This window comes from Leuciscus leuciscus, assembly GCF_965113295.1.
Source record: "Leuciscus leuciscus genome assembly, chromosome: 3".
In the NCBI taxonomy this organism is placed as follows: Eukaryota; Metazoa; Chordata; class Actinopteri; order Cypriniformes; family Leuciscidae; genus Leuciscus; species Leuciscus leuciscus.
Window position 1 is genome coordinate 34,037,836 of NC_138727.1, and position 17,835 is coordinate 34,055,670.

General features: G+C 38.5%; 1 protein-coding gene across 3 annotated transcripts in view; it reads left to right on the forward strand.

The window, feature by feature from the left end:
* Window positions 1–17,835, forward strand: part of epha6 (eph receptor A6) — a gene marked incomplete at its 3' end in the record, with an annotated part of 171,130 nt that overhangs the window by 9,275 nt on the left and 144,020 nt on the right. For all 3 annotated transcript variants that reach the window (XM_082164013.1, XM_082164014.1, XM_082164015.1), the window contains exon 2: window positions 9,152–9,216. In XM_082164013.1, the coding sequence (XP_082020139.1) occupies window positions 9,152–9,216 (65 nt within the window). The remainder of the gene's footprint in view (window positions 1–9,151; window positions 9,217–17,835) is intronic.

Here is a 17,835-nt window from a genome sequence, read left to right on the forward strand (position 1 = left end):
TTCAGGCTGATTCAAGACATATTATATATCCTGTTGAATATTATAGTTGTATTTTTAATAGTTTGAATATTTTGGAAGTGAAATATGAAAGGTGAATATGGATTATTGAATTTTTAATAATGAAAATGTGTTTGAATTGAAATATTCACAGCTTAAATATTCAACCATGCTGAATTTCAGCCCAAAAAAATGCAAGCCCTAAAAATACAATGCATTAAAATGCAAGCATGGTTAATGCAATGCATATTTTTTCAAGTAGTGCAATTCAACAGGCTTTTTTGTTTCCAAAACATTTGGCATTATTTTACTTCAATACATGAGGGCAAAAAATATATATATTTAAAATAAATACTGCAATATTCAAACGCTATCTCACAACCAATTCATACGAATTCGTACGATTGAGTACGAGGTGGCTAATTCGTACGAATTCATTCATATGATTTGTCTAAACTCCAGTGATGGGTAGGTTTAGGGGCGGGGCCAGGGGTAGGTCATTCATACGAATTGGGCAACTCGTAAAATATGTACAATTTAGAAAAAAACGTACGAATTCGTATGAGTGAGGTCGAATGAATTTGTACGAATTAGCCACCTCATAAAATACGTACACAATTTCTGTGAGATCGGGTTGAATATTCCATAAAAAGTACGAATAGTCTTCGTGATTTCATGGTCACTTTAATAATTTCACACTGAAATAGTTTTCTTAATATATTAGTCGGAAATAATAAAACTAATTTTTTTATAAAATAAAAATCAATCAATCAATCAATATGTCAATGGGGTCAGAAAAATTAACTTTAAATTTAAAGGGAAAACAAGTTTATTTTTCTTACCTCATTTACTTTGATCACCAAAATTACATATGTAAAGTTTTTTACACTTTAAAGTTTTTTTTCCTGTAAAAAAAATGTCTTCATGCCTTAAAATAGCTTGAATGTAACTCTACACCCTTGCCTCATTTAATATATGCGGTACCATGCATATGCAAACTAGCCCTGTCTTTACTCACTCACACCAGCTCAGAAATCCACTCGTTGACGATCACACGTTGACGTGATTGGTTACAAGGTAGTTTTTAACGTAATAAACACCAGCGATTTCAAATCGCTTTTTTGAGACTATCTTTGGTTCACTTCAGTTTTAAGTTGTAAATACTCAACAATGGTGTTGACTTATGAATTTGCACATGGTTTGTCTTAAAGTATATTAAAAACACCACATAAGGCCATTTCACACCGCACAGACAAACACCAACAAGCAAGTTGGCTGTCGGATTTAGAATTTTATGAAAAATAACTGTCATGTTAACACTGCCCCAAAATACAGTGACAAACACTGATTGAATATGTTCATTCAGGTGTAAACATACTCCGACCAACGGCAACAGATGCTGACAGGGGTAACACACTGATCAGGCGCTTTTCTATGCGGTGTGAATAGGAATTTAGACATATAAACAACATTAAAAACTAGATTTTTACCACAGGGGGTCTTTAAGTGCAAGTTTCTGAAGCTGTATGCTCTTTATTTCAGATTAGAGTTTTTTTTTATATACACATATTAATAATAATTGATCAATTTAAATACTTCTTTTGTCATCCCCTTGGAGGTTTGCTATAGCCCCCTGGTGGGCCCCAGACCCCTGGTTGAGAACCATTATTCCAAAATGTACCAACATATTACCAATTGAAGCCTTTCACTTTTGGCTTTAAAAGAGGCTCTAGATGCAGAATTATTTTAATTTTTTTGATATATATAATTATATATATATATATTTTTTAATAAAATGTGGGAAAATACATATGCAAACTTTTCTTTTTTGTTCTCTTCATACACACGCACATAGCTACAGATAATGCAAAATTACCACAGTGTGAAAACAATCTTAAAGTCATGATTTTTGATTGTTCTGTACTTTTTTGTGTGTGGAATGAATTCTTACTCTAAGTATTTGTTGTACAATGGCACAATGTGCTAGTTTGTAGTCACTGCTCAGTGAGATGAACATGTACCCCTGAGAGACAAATGTAGAGCCATTTTCAGCAAGGCTAAATCAGACTCTTTATCACTGTCAACCTGGGAAGAATAGGTTTAGGTTTTCTATGTTGAACTAGCAATTAACATGTCCATCATTGAGGCTCTGATGGTGGTTGTGCTACAGGAATACCAGGTACTAAATATGCCTGTGGGTTAAAGACAGTTGCTTATAAGATCATATGACCACTCCTGTGGAGGGGGATGAGACAGGGATTGAAATATGCCCATAAATGATGGTGACTGCACATACTGTAGCTAGTTCTTGTGGAGGTCTGAGACTCACATGATCTAGGTCCCTTTTCAAAATCCCCTCTCACACAAATTATTTTATTTAATCAATATGGGTCTATATTTATTCTATTTAAATTTTCAGACATTAAAATACACATAAGAGTCGGTGGAGGCATCTTCGTGGACAGTGCGCCAACATATAGTGCCGTTGCGCTTCGGGCGACCTGAGTACGGGTCCTGGCTTTCCCGATCCCGTCCCTCCTCTCTCTCCCGCTTTGCTTACTGTCTGCTTACAGTCCTATTATAATAAAGGCAAAAATGACAAAAAATAAATCTTAAATACACATGAAAACTAGCAAAAACATTTGTCATTTCTAAAATACACACTGATGTCTAAGCAAGCGGCAATAATAATCAAAATAATAACTTTTCGAACTTAATATGACACCATGTGATAACATGATAGCATACGATGACGAGTGTGGAATGTATGTGCCGCAAGGTGTGCAAGAACCTGCATGGCCTGAAGATCAATCAGGCCAAGATGAAATGCGTGCAGATGGTGCAAGAGTCACAGTGTTCAGAAAATATGTCTTGTGAGACGCAAGAGGAGCAAGGCCCGGAGTCAAACCACAGTGCTCTGAACCTCCAGGTGACTCAAGCTCCAGACCCATGCAGAGCATCTGAAATTCGATGGGTTAAGTGGCCCTAAACTTACAAGGAGAAGGAGTGGCTCCAGTTTGACAAAGATGCCAATGCCATTTTGGAGGCAACTACCAAGGGTGATGCTGATCAACTCCTCCAGACAATGACTACTATTATCGTCAGCCTAGCAACTGAAAGATTTGGGCTAGAGGAGAAGGGAGCAGTGAAACACCCCAATATTAAGAACAACAGGGCAGTCAAGATCTATCAGCTGAGGCAGGGGCTGAAGAGTCTGAGGCGGAGGTTCAAGGCAGCGACAGAGGAGTAGAAGGGACCTTTTGCAGAGCTGTGTAACATCTTCCACAAGAAGCTTGTGGCCTTCAGGAGGGCTGAGTGGCATAAGAGGCAAAGGAAAGAGAGAGCTAGGGAGCAAGCTGGCTTTCTAGCAAATCCATTTGGACTTACAAAACAGCAGCTAGGGCAGAAGCGGAGCGGCCACCTTACTAGCCCCAAAGATGAGATTGACCACCACCTTAGAGAAACCCTTAGTGATGAAGCCAGGGATCTGGCCCTTGGCCCTTGTAACTGTGCGTTCACACCAAACACGAATAGCGCGTCAAATTCGCGTCTACTGCGTCTAGTTGGACGCTTGAACATTTTGAATCCATTCGCACGTCCAGAGCGAAATTGACGCGCGTAAAAAGCAAAAGTTTGAAGCAAAATTGACACGCGTCTGAGGCGAAATCCGCCAGAGCGAGGATCACCCTTCAGGACACCAACTACAGGCACTCTATCCCAGTTGCAGAGCGCCTGTCCATCTGTCTTCGGTTAGAAAATGTATATGAAATTTTAAATACAGTATATTACATATTGAAAAACTATCAATGTTTTTCAATCTGTGGTACGGATACCACTGTTGGTGCTCTTTCTAGTGATACTCACTACAGTATATACTCTCTTTCTAGTGATACTCAGTTAACTGCTATATTGAATATTATGTTCTGCTATTGCTCATCCATTTTGAATGAGTGACTCCGGGCGGGAGTTTATCCCATCACTTCACCACTTGACAGCAGCAAGCAGGCTCCCGATTGGTCAACGCGGCGCGAACAGACGGCAAAGTTCAGATATTTCAACTCGGGCGTCAGACGTCAAACACGTGAATGCACAAAAAGCACCAAATAAAATCATTTGTGCGTAAAGCGGGTATCGCGGCAGATGCTCAATTCGCGTAATTTGCGCGAAGTGGACGTGCGAATGAGGCGAATTCGCGTCCGCCGCGCTAAACGCCTCATTCCCGCCGCAGGACCTCCAGACGCGCGTAAATGCGTCTTTACATTGACTTAACATTGAAATCACTCGCGCCAGACGCTCTATTCGCGTTTGGTGTGAACGCAGCATTAGGCCTTGATCATTACACCGGCACCAACTGTGGAATTTGACAGTAAGGAGCCCAGTTGGAAGGAGGCCCAGGAGGTGATCAAGAAAGCAAGAACAAGCTCAGCCCCAAGGCAGAGCGGGGTACCTTATAGGGTTTATAAAAAACTGGCTACTGGCTACTCAACAGGCTATGGAGGATCTTAAAGGTGATCTGGAGGAGGGACAAGGTAGCCTACCAGTGGAGGTATGTGGAAGGGGTGTGGATTCAGAAGGAGGAAGACTCAAAGAACATCGATCAAGTCAGGAACATCTCACTGCTCAGTGTTGAACTATCTTGGAGTGGCATGAGCTCAGGAAAGGAATTATCACTAGATGTACCATTTCAGTGATCCCTTTTGCACTTGCCATGAACATGCTAGTGAAGTCTGCTGAGGTGCAGTGTAGAGGCCCCTTCTCAAAATCTGGCATCCGACAACCATTGATTAAGGCTTTCATGAATGACCTAACAATGACAACAGCATCTGTTCCAGGGAGTAGGTGGATCCTGAAGGGCCTTGATGAGCTGATGACTTGGCTTGAGCTTCAAGCCGGCAAAATCCAGATCCCTGGTGTTGAAGAAAGGGTGTTCTTCTTTACACTTGGCAACACTCAGATATAATCCATTATGAAAAAAAAAAAAAAAACAGTTAGGAGCCTGGGGAAGATATTCGACTGTAGCCTGAAAGACTCGACAGCCATCCGAACCAGCAACCAAGAGCTAGAAGCCTGGCTAGTTGCAGTGGACAAGTCAGGCCTACCTGGCAAATTCAAAGCTTGGATATATCAGCATGGTATCCTACCAATGATTCTCTGGCCTCTTCTAATCTATGAGGTCCTTATCACCACAGTGGAGGGCTTTAAAAGGAGAATCAGCAGGTTCTTAAGGATGTGGCTGGGACTACCTTGAAGTCTGCGTAGCATCGCCTTATACAGGCAAGTCAACAAGCTGAAACTCCCCTTAAGCAGCCTAAATGAAGAATTCATGGTGACTTGTACTAGGGAGGTGCTGTAATTCCATGAGTCAAAAGTCTCTCAGGCTAGGATTGAGGTCAGGACAGGGCAGAAATGGAAGGCATCTGAGGTTGTGGATGATGCTGAGTCACGTTGGTGGGCAAAGTGGCTCAAGGAAGAGCAGACTCGGGTAGCAATACGTCATCTCAATACGGCAAGATATGGAGGAAGGACACGAGATCTCAGCTCCAGGATGAGATGTAGGCATTGCTCGAGGAAGTGTACGCTCGAGCGAAAAGTTACTTGGGCTTAATCCAGGCTGTCTACGGTGTACTAACAAGACCGTCAAACTTGTTCTGCGGGGGGAAGGCAGAGTAACCAACTTGCAACTGTCCAAAAGCACTGAGTGAGAGGCGCTATCGTTGGTGTCATGACAATGTCTTGAAGGCCATAGCAGACACCATCTCCAGCATAATTTCCCACTGTAAAAGCACCTTCACCCAGTGAAGAAGACCATCACTTTTGTTAGGGTTGGGGAGAAGGTAACACCAGAAGCTAGGACCACCTCATCTGGCCTGGTAACATCAGCACAGGACTGGGAGCTGAAGGTTGACCTGGGAAAGCAGCTTAAGTTTCCAGAAACTGTTGCTATAACATCGTTAAGGCCAGATATGGTAAATATCTCAGAGTCCTCCAAGTAAATTATAGTCTTAGAATTTACTGTTCCCTGTGAGGACCGTATCGAGGAGGCCAGTGAGAGGAACAGAACTAAGTACAGCAAGCTGGTACAAGAGTGTCGAAGTAACGGCTGGCGAGCAAGGTGCGAGCCCATCGAGGTGGGATACAGAGGGTTCGCAGCCCAGTAACTCAGCAGGGCCTATAATATGCTGGGTATCAAGGGGGCCAGGAAACAAAATGGCCTGAAGTCTGCCACAGAGACAGTAGAAGTTGCTTCAAGATGGCTATCGATCAGGAGAGGAGAGCTGTGGATGGGGTAGTGCTACCTGGACACAAGTCAGGGCTTGATCAACCCCGGCTAGGTGGCCTGGGCAAGGGTGGATAGTTGAAAGACCCAAAACACAGATGACCCCAGGAAACATCAGTGATGTGTCCAGGTGCATCACATGGTGATGTATGCTAAAAGTAAAAAATAAATAAAAAAATTAAAAGATAATAATAATAATAATAATCACATCAAACACAGTATGACCTTCACTCTATTCTTCTTTCAGTTCACCAGCCACTCACCTTCATGTTAGTTTTTTGGGAGAAGTGGATGAATGAAACAAGATGATGAAATGCTACTGAAAGATGCATTTAAATTATTTTACTCAAATGACAACCCAAAACAAATGACATATTTACACATTTGAGAATCACAATATAATATTAACTAGTTTAAGAAATGTATGAATTTGCTGAATAAGAATAAAGCAAAAATTAAATGAAAACTAAAACGAGCATCACGGGACAGGTTTTATGTGTCACCATGGAAAGAAGAATGTGATTCATTCTTTAAAAATGGTCACGTAAAAAAAAAAAAACATTAAACATTTTAAACGTGTGAGTGTGAAAGGGTTAAAGTTTAACCGTGTTGTATCCCAATTATGAATTTTTAATGATTTTCAAAGGATCATGGGTGGGTGCACTTTTTATATGTCAAATAAGTGGTTTTGACAAAAAATATCTCATGTCTAATTCATATTCAAGAATTGAGACCAAACGTTCACCAATTCAATGTGCATCATTGACTGGCTTTAGGCCTAATCTGGTAAATATCTCTTAATAAAGTCATTACAAATTGATCATTCTGTCCTGTTATGCTTGCAGACATGTTTAATCTTCCTTCATTGTAAGGGAGAAAGTAAGTGCGGAAATTTAGGGATAATATGACTCAAGACAGAGACACTGGGTCTAGACAGAGGTGTAATGTGATTTAGAATGAGTGGCCAAAGTGCCTAATCCTCTAATTCACATTTTTCTGTTTGGGTGTGTTAGTAGAATAGATCCATCACTTCCAGGCAGAATTATCAGGGATTGTCAAGCAAATTTGATCAGGGCGAACAGTAGTGCTCAGCCTGTCTGCAGACTCTCTACAGACAGGCACTCTTCGAGGATCATTACGTTAACTCTTTGACAACACAGACGGATAAGCTGATTATTAACTCAGTATTACAACACATATTCAGAAGCTGTCTTACACACCGACCGCTGTGCTGAGTGAGAATAATGATCACTTGTACAGAGACCAAAATCAAAAGACATACTTACTGTTGAAGTATGTTTAAAACTTTAAATATGGAATTTTGGCGAAGTAGAAGAGAGAATGACACATACCCAGACTTTGTGTGATGAGAATATGACGCCCATGACACAGTCTTATTGATAGGCTTTGTAATTAAGTCCTGGGTGTTGAGACAAAGGAAATTGCACATTCATCATATCAAACTGGCACATGTGGGTGAGCAATTTTTTTATTTTGTTGAACAGATGAATCACCTGCTGGGGGCAGTTGTTGTGACTAGCTTCAAAGACCACATTTTATAAGCATGCAGACTAAATGCGGTATTTGTAATATTTGTATTCTTCTGCTGTGGTTTTTGCCATAGTGTATTTTGTATCTGTTAATGATGTCAGACTCAAGGGATCCATTAAGAGTCTCACTGCCTGATTGTTGGTACTTTAATCTTGTAAGGCTCATTTCTTGAATCTTAATAAATTGCTTTAAGTTGGCATCAACAACTTAATTGTGTTTGGGTGGTTTTTTTTTTAGCTGCTTATTTTTTTTATTTTTTTTGAAATTTCTTTTCATACTCACAATGTTTTGAATTTGTTAATTTTTTTCTTTTCTTTTGAAAAATGTACTGGCACTTTTTTCCATGCATAGTGAAAGGAGACTGGAGACTTAAGCTTCAAAAAGAATATCACCATAAAATTATCATAGAAGTAGTCCATATGTAACCCCTACGGTTACTCATCCCAGTCGCTAATGCGCCTCTTGAGTGAGGTTGTGAGGTTACTCACACAGCTGTTACTATAGTTGGCCTCTGTTACACATACAACTTTTATTCCAAATCTTCTGAAGCTATACGCCATAGCTTGTTTTTTTTTTGTTTTTTTGACTAATCATTTAGGCTGCTTAATTTTTTTTTTTTTATGGATCAACAGATTCATTGAAACTATCTGACTATCTGTTTCTTCACAAATAAAACAAAGTTACCTCATGAATTTTCATGAAGTGAAAATGTCAAAATTAAATGAATTTAAAAATATATATATTTTTATTTCTTATGACTTTCTTATTTCTTATGACTTCATATGTTTTTTAATATAGTGCACAAGTTCCATGGACCCATTTTATGATAATTTGTGGTGTATTTTTGTCATTTTTTTTGTTTTATGTTAATTAAAATTTCCGACTGAACACTGAGCAGACTGAATTTTAAATTTTGGTGAACTGTTTCTTTAGCATGTATTATTATTCTGTAATACATTCTAGAACATATTATAATTTTTTTTTTTTTTTTTGAAATGTCCTACATAAACTTTTTTTTTTGTAAAAAAAATTTGTTTTGTTTTGTAGTTTTTCATGTGGCCGTAGTGTTTTAATATGTGGCCAGTTGTCTTACAAATTAGTCATCTATTTTTTTTTTTTCTTTAGTCAGTTACATCAAAAGGTAGATTGATCTAATCTGAATCTGAAAAGTAAGACCAATTAGCCCTAACTAATTGCTATTTGGCCAGACTAGTTCTTAAGAAACTGTCTCAATTTAGCGGTTATGTTTATGCAACTGGTCCATTGATTCATTGTGCTTTTGGAGACTTTTATAGTTGACCTAGTTGTCATCTTTTTTCTCTATAGTTGTTCTCTTGGACACTACTGCTGTGCTGGGAGAACTAAGCTGGAAGACCTACCCAATGAATGGGGTAAGTAATATTTTCCTGTGACCTTTGTACCTTATACATAATTTCCCTTGCATTATGTACATAAGGTAAATGTACCATCAGGGCCATACGAGGTAGCAGAAGTGGGCAACCCTCCACCCCTCAGTCCGTTCGGTTTAGGCCCTAAGGATGGGTTTGCATACAGTTATTTAAAAAGAGATTTCCCACCAATTCAAACATTACTTATCTCAGGTTAATCCAATCCACATGATTTGTGTGAAAAAAAAAAGTTTCTTATAATTAAATTTAATAAAAACAAGCCACTGAGATGGCATTAGTGATCCGAAATGTACATGCAGAGAATTTCTTAGAAGGTAATTATTAACACAGGTCTTAATAATTCAATTTCACCTCCTTTCATTCTTGTGAGTACTATAGAGGGATTTTCCAAGACATTAAAACCAGTCAAAGGGCTAGAAGCAATTTGAATAAAGCAACCAAGTGTGATCTCGCAGCCCAAAAAGAGCTTCTAATAGTAGAGCTACTATTATTAAATCAATTTCATGATAAAGAACAGAATGATTGATGCTCAATCACTGCCCTTTTTCTGAGGCTGACTATACTGTCTTGAGCTGTATAGAGTGGAAGTGGTGTAGTGGAGGAACCAGAGGCTGACTGTCTTTTTTTTATCATTTATTTATTTATTTGAGGTTGTGTAAAATGACCTATAGCCTATAAAATGATTTCCCAATGGAGTTGCTGTGCACATCTTCATATTAGTTCTGCTCTTACACAGGTGCTCATGATGTCAAAGAAAGCGAGTTCGTCTCAACAGTAAACACCACTTGGGGTTTCTTTTTTCCTGCAGTAAGAGGCTGGTGCATACCTCCAATCAAATCAATAATTCATGCTATAATATCCTGGGTCACATACCTCTCCAATTAGTATTTACCACAATGTATTTTCCTAGTTCTTTCTGTTAGGTCAGGGTATGTAATGTTAATCAAATACTTTTTCGTTCTTCTCCCATAGCCAGATGGAACACACCTTTTCCAGTCAGGGGAGACTTTACCCGCCATTTAATTTGTTTTCTAGCATTAGGAGACCGGCGTGTGTTTTGTTTACTCTGGCACAGACATATCCTATGGGGGTTCTATCTCTCTACCTATCTCTCTGCCTCTCTCCCCTCTACTTTCTCTGTTTGAAGGAACAGGTTAGTTTGTGCTGTTCCATTGTTTCGTTGACTATTCTCTTGGCTTCTCTCCACTGTAAGCTCTGCAGATTCTGTGCTGTAATAATGTCACTGAGACCTGGTGTCCTGGTGTCCTCTACACTGTGAAAGTATATGCTCATGCTAACCCCCATCATCAATAGTTCAGTGATACAGGGAAACGCAAGGAACAACTATTATAATATAATATAATATAATATAATATAATATAATATAATATAATATAATATAATATAATATAATATAATATAATATAATATAATATTAAACATGCACTATAAATCTTTCCACTCTGTCCACTATACTGTGAAAAGATTCACATTTAAATATAGATGTTTAAATGAAGTCTCTTATTTTCACCAAGGCATCATTTATTTGATCAAAATACAATAAAACATTAATATTGTGAAATATTATTACAATTTGCGATTTTCTATTTTAATATATTTTAGAATGTCACTTATTCCTTTGATGGCAAAGCTGAACTTTTAACACTCATTGCTCCTGTTAACAGTGTCACATGATCCTTCAGAAACCACTCTAATGTGCTTATTTGGTGCTAAATAAATATTTCTTAATATTTTTGTGAAAACCATGATACATCATTTTCAGGATTCTCTGATGAATAGAAAGTAAAAAAAAATAAACATTTATTTGAAATATGTGACCCTGGACCACAAAATCAGTCTTATGTGTATTTTTTTTTTAAATTGAGATTTATACATCATCTGAAAGCTGAATACATAATCTTTCCATTGATATTAGGTTTGTTAGGATATGACAATATTTGGCCAAGATACAACTATTTGAAAATCTGGAAACTGAGGGTGCAGAAAAATTGAGAAAATCGCCTTTAAAGTTGTCCATTTCTATAGGCGATTGTGCTGCATCCACTCACAAAAATACATTTTTTTATATATTTAAGGTGGTAAATTTACTAAATATCTTCATGGATCATGATCTTTACTTAATATCCTGATGATTTTTGGCATAAAAGAAAAATCGATAATTTTTACCCATACAATGTTTTGTTGGCTATTGCCACAAATATACCCGTGCTACTTAAGACTGGTTTTGTGATCCAGGGTCACATATAAAACTTATAACATCATACATTTACATTTATTTACTGTCACTACTGTCACTTTTGATCAAAATGCATCCTTGCTGAATACAAGCATACATTTCTTTAAAAATAAAAAGTTATTTCTGACCCGATAATTTTGAATGGTACTATAAATTAAAAAAGTCACAAGTGCAAATATCTTTTGACGAAATAAGTTTTTGCTGTAAGAAGTTTGGCTTAAAAATGTTTTAAAAAACTGCTGAATTTTGATCTCATTTAGCTTTGCTCTGGTCCTGCTGTCCTTTTCAAGATGAAAAAGCTGTGACAATCATCAAAGATGGTCAATTCATTTTAAATGAGTGTAATTAAAAAAACAGTCAGCATGGTTACATTGCTGTAGTTACGATACAAAGACTTCTGTGTCAATCAAAGAGTGATTAATGATCTCTTAACGCTCTCTCGTTCCCTGTCGGCCATTTGAAAGGTTGACCTTTTCTAAAAAGGCCTGTCCGTCTCTTTTCAAAGAGAGCACAGCACTGGGACGTGAATGATTAATACATGCTGTTTTAGAAGTTGTGTCAAGATGAGACAGAAAGCCACACTTTTGAGTGTTAATTCCTTATCTTTAATGGGACTTTCAGTGACCTTCAGTAGGACAGATCTGGTATTTAGTGATAGATCACAACAGAATCTGGACCTCAACCATTCAAGCTCAGCTGGTCGATGTTTTATACCAGCGAGTTCAACCAGGGTACCCCACGCAGAGCAGGTTCAAGGGCATACTATGATTTTGCTATACCTATAAAAAAAATAAATAAAAAATAAAAAAATATATAAATTATAGGGCTGCCAATAGATTAAAATACTATTAAATTTACAAAAAGATAAATATAACAACACCTGATTATTATCTTGATTACAGTATATAGTTTTATACATTTTGTATAAAATTTTATACATTTGCTTGGATTATGCTTCCACTTTATGGCTCTGAAATTTCAGACAAAATCGAAGAATAAACTTGTGTGACATCATTTAGAGCAAATTTAGGCTAAAACAAAGTCTGTTTGGAGATAGTTTGATAGTTTGAAACAGATTGCCAAAGTGAAGTTTCTGAAAAATATTGGCCTATGAACACCTTCAAACTACCATTCTGCCCTACAAAGGCAAAAGACCTTAAGACCTTAACTCGCTAGAGTGTGGAACTGAGAAAAATGACTTTAAAGATTTTTTGTTGTCCCGCCAAATTAATTATAGGTAGGACACTGGAAATCTGGCAAATAGATGTTTTAGTAATGAAAATTATATACATAAAAAAATCTTGAGCTCAAACTTGACTTTTGACCGCTATTTTAAAGTTACTGTATTCTGCCTTTGTATTGTCAGCAAAAAGTGAGAAGTCATGCCATGTCAAAAGGCAGTAACTTCCACATTATCAATATTTGGCTGCTGATCACCATTAAAAAAATCATTATAGTAACACCTGTATAAAATCTAGTGATCATGGCATTTATTTTGTATGATTTACAATTATTTATAGCCATCTATTGCTATCCTGCGCTTTGGTTGCACTCTGATGGCATTATTAATACATTTGACATGACAAAATACCTCCATAGATATATTAGTCCAGCGTTGGCTCGACTGTGTTTAGGGCGGGGCTGAAGTCGCCGGCGAAGTTTTGGCACTCTGCCAGCTAGATGCATGAGTGTTTCAACCAGGTCCGGTACCCGAACTGGGTAAAGCGGGGCTTTAGTTCTTGGTTGTATTCATCTGCTACGGCATATGTAACATTTTTCTGTCAACTCTGCATAATCCTTCGTGATCAAAATCGCACGTTTGTCGATGGAGCGGTTTCAGACCATACTAAATGTTCTAACCGCATTTGTGCAGGACAAAGCTCTGAGGACATCAGAAGTTAGAGGGACTGATGGCAGCTGTACAAAGTACACAAGCTACACCGTAATTTTCATTTTAATGGACAGTAAAACAAAGGCAGATAACCGTACAATCTGGTAGGTAGCATTATTTGATAGAACACCGGCACAGTAACTTCATATTGACGCGCAGCTAAACAAAGGCAGAGCACCGTAACTCAATTTGAGTGTTCCAAAACAAAGCCAAAGAGCGGTAACTGGTGTTACGGTGTTCTGCCTTGGTTTCTCATGGGCTTTTGGAAGTTACTGTTAAGACAACTCATAATATTCTCGAAAAAACAACGGAATTTATTCAAGATACTTCCACATGATAAAGGAGGTCTTGAATGTGCCAAAAAATATAAATAACTCATTTTCGACCAAAAACTAAGTTAAGGTCTTTTGCCTTTGCATTGGTCCATGCACTTACTTAGTAGGTAGGTGAGCTCTGAGGCTGAAATTTTCTCCGATCCATTTCTTATTTTCAGTCCATCGAGGTCAGACTTGAGTAAAAATATGATCACACTGGAGAACTGCTTTAGAGTAGAAACTGATGTTGTAATTCTAACTGTAAGCAATACTGGCAATATGTTTTATTCATATTTAACACTTTAAAGCAGAGCTTTTGCAAACATGTCCACATGGCTATGATTAGATGCTTCTTAACTGCTGTTTTCTCACCACTGTAATTTTTGTTGTGTTTATTTTGTTATTGATAGGCAAGCACACAAAACATATTTACATATTCATCTAAACGCTGCTCCCAACAGTGTGGGCAGCATCAGGATGTTCACTAACAGTACGGTATATCGCTACAAATGTATTTCAAACTTCTCTTTAATTGCGGTCATGCTAGACTTTGAGCACACGAAATTTCCATGGAAAATGCAATGTGATATGATGCCACACTCTGTGGCATCTTTTTTAAAAACTAAAATTCAACATATAACAAATAATATAGTGGTGTATATATATACACACACACAATCTACTTTACTGCAAAAAGTTTGCATTCTTATAATTCAGCTAAGAGGTCACACTGTGACATATTGATAATCTATTAGCCATGCGTCTTTACGTGGTACAGATTTGCAGGTAAGAGTTCACCAAACTTTTGCGTTTCCAGTCTCCCACATTTTTTGATTGCAAGGCAATGGAATGAAAAGTGTAGTGTAAAAAAAGGACTTTGCTGTTAGTATATTGGGGCCTTTACATATAGTTTCCAACTGGCCCGGACTGCATTCCCCGGATTCCAGTCCATACAACACATGTTAACACCATAGTACTAGTCTGATAATGTAACACCAGCATGTGCTCTCTGATATCTGCGGCTGATTCAGTGGTTCTTGATTGAGTTCAGAGAGTGTTACTTCTAATTGGCAGAAAAAAAACAAAAAACAAAACAGGAGCTCCCACTGATTTAGAGGAACTTTTGTTTTCATCATTGCAACTGACACTAAACACAAAGCTTGATTTTAACTGTCGCCCACATCCTGAGAACATCTCTTTTAACACAAGCAAGTTTTCCTTCTGTTCTACTCAGCCTCTATTTGAAGCTGCAGCATTTCGCACTCACAGTCCTGATCCAAAAGTGACTGATGTGCTCTACACAAATCTCTGTTTTCATGATGTGATTCACTGATATTATTTTTCAGCATGGAATGTAAGTACATGACAGTGTTGATTTTTTCCAGTATAGTTTGCAGAAATCAGGTTAATACACTTTAGGGGTTTAAGTAAGCTGCCCGAATTGAATTTATCTCTACAAACATAAAACATCAGCAATTTACATCTCTGATTCCACCACTAGCCCTATATAGTATGTGAAAATCTGCTTTCAATTTATGGGTTTTGCAAGTAAAACTACCCTATTATTTCCCATAAGTCCCTGCATGACAAATCACATTTGATTATAATTTATATCAAATTTTTGTTTCTTCTCAATTTGGTTACCTATTTTGCTATCTTTAGAATGATTTATGCCACATTTTCTTTTTCTTTTTTGTTCTTTTTTTTTTTGTAGTTTATTTAATTATTTTAGTTTTATATGTGTTACACTGAAGGTGTTTTGTTTTTGTGTTTTTGTGTTTATGTGCACGTCTATACATCAGCATTGGCCAAGTTTTATTGACAGGCCACTTAAAGCTGCCGTCGGCAACATTTTTTTTATCATATTCAGTGTAATCGACACTATAATCCGACAGAACGACATAAATAAGGTGGTTTTAGAAAAAAACCCGAGCTTCTAACTCCACCTGGAGCGTGTTATTTGTTTTGCAAAAATCCAGCGCTCCCGCTTCATCAGGTCCAATCAGCGCAGGGGGGTGTGATATCTGACTGTCAATCACAGGTCGTGCACACGCCACAGATCCCCCCTCACTCGCGCACGTTAATATCACATGCACACGCCACGCCTGAAGTTCGCCTGGAGATTGCATGAAGCGTGATGGCGGAGAGAAAATCTACTAACAAGCTTCCAATTCCTCGGTTATTGCTATCTATGGATAGATTAGCCAGGGCAGCCTACCTCCGAGTCCATGGTGTTGATAGATGCTGAAGAGACGGACGCGTTCACAGGTACACACGCACAGTGACGCACTGACGAGCACGACCTCGATGGGAGGGTGCTCGCTGGTAGTGGGGAGGGGCATGAGAGTTGTAAACATTCAAAATTTTGGCTAATCGACCCAATCTGCCAGACTTGCCGACGGCAGCTTTAATCTTGTGGCTTTTAAATTTTTTACCACATGTATTATTATGGTAGTAATCAGTAAATTTAAGGTGAGCATGAAATTAAAATTGACCGTAAATATTTTACGCTAAATGCATGTCATATATCTTATTGTGAACCATTTAATCCATGCAAGTGTTTTTATTTTTTTTAAATGTTTTGACCTTGTAATGTTTAATCAAAATGTCATAACTGGGCCTTCCAGTGAAACAGACTCTTTCAATCATTTAGTCCACTTAAACTCACCCCTGCAAGCTCACGTTCATCTGCCTCCACTTTTGAGTGTAACACCCACATTGGTGACCGGTGTCTGAAGCACGTGTAAACACACTCTAATTTCATTGGCTGGCGACAGCCCGTGACGTCATAAGCGGAATGTCCGGAAGAATATAAGAGCACCCGTAGCACACGTCAACAACTTCATTGTCTGAAGGAGATGTGCAGGCAGACCAAATGACGTGGCAAATAGACACAGTGCCTCTTTCCCCTTCTCAGTAAACCATGGTTACAGTTGTAACTTGAGACATTCCCTTTCTAAGAGGAACTCAACACTGCATCTTGGATCAGCGCTATGGGTAAAATTACCCACTCCGCCATGCTCAGGGGATGCCTGCCTCACTAGGTGAGAATATGTACAAACATAGTGGGCATAGCATACCTTGACTCAACAGATTAGTTTGCCATCCAAAGGGGAAATATGTCCCTTGTAATTACTCAGACAGGCAGGCAAACAAGAGAAAGGCAAGCTACAGGTTGTCAATAACTCTCATTCACATACTCCAAACCCCAAGGGGGCCATAGGGGAACTATGCCCTACTGAAAAAATCTCAGTACACTGGAGGAGAGCAGCTCAACCCTGACTTAAATAAAGGCACTTCTCAAGGACCCGCCATAGCTTGCGCCTTAACATGGGTCAAACTAGTGAGGCCTATACAACATCCACCCAAAGGGGAGCATATATCCCAACTTCGAGGCCCAACAATGGTATGGGATTGAGGTAAATGAAGTAGGGGGAAATAATTGCCCTACATACATCCTGAATCAACTCTAAGGGGGTATCTCCCAAGCAACCATCCACAGGGGAGCATGCAATTTTACTTTAAATCCTAACATAGGGGAAAATATTGCTCAACCCTGGGAAACAAGATATCTCAGGGTATCAGAGTGGAGAAAAATACATGTCAGACACAGTCAAACTCCACCCACAGCCACTGAACCATGCCATTCTTACTTTGTGGGGCATGTGTAGGGGGCAGGATGTCCTCAGAGATGTCCCCATTCTCCTATCTAAACTAAAGTATCTTTGCAGAAAATGTGCTGGTATGCATGTATTGCAGTCAAGCACTACATAGCGCGCATACTGTATGAAACAGCCGACAGAAAGAGTCGTTTCAAGTTTTGTACCAATTTGGCATGGTTGCACAGGAGGGAGCCATGACGGTAATGTAGGGTCCAAACATCAAGGATCTCTACAATCTATCAATCTGGCCCTGGACCCAGGCCTCAGAGGAGCATACTGAACCACAGCATTGCTCTGGACTTTAAAAGTGACTCATGGTCTTAAAGCTAGTCCATAATGTGTGCCTATATGCAGGTCCATAAAGAATGAGGGACATGAGTGACGTATCTCCTGGAAAACTCTGAAATCAAAGCATCAAGGATACATAATTTATCTTTCTCCTCATTACAGATGCATCTCCGTGGCAACTATATCAAC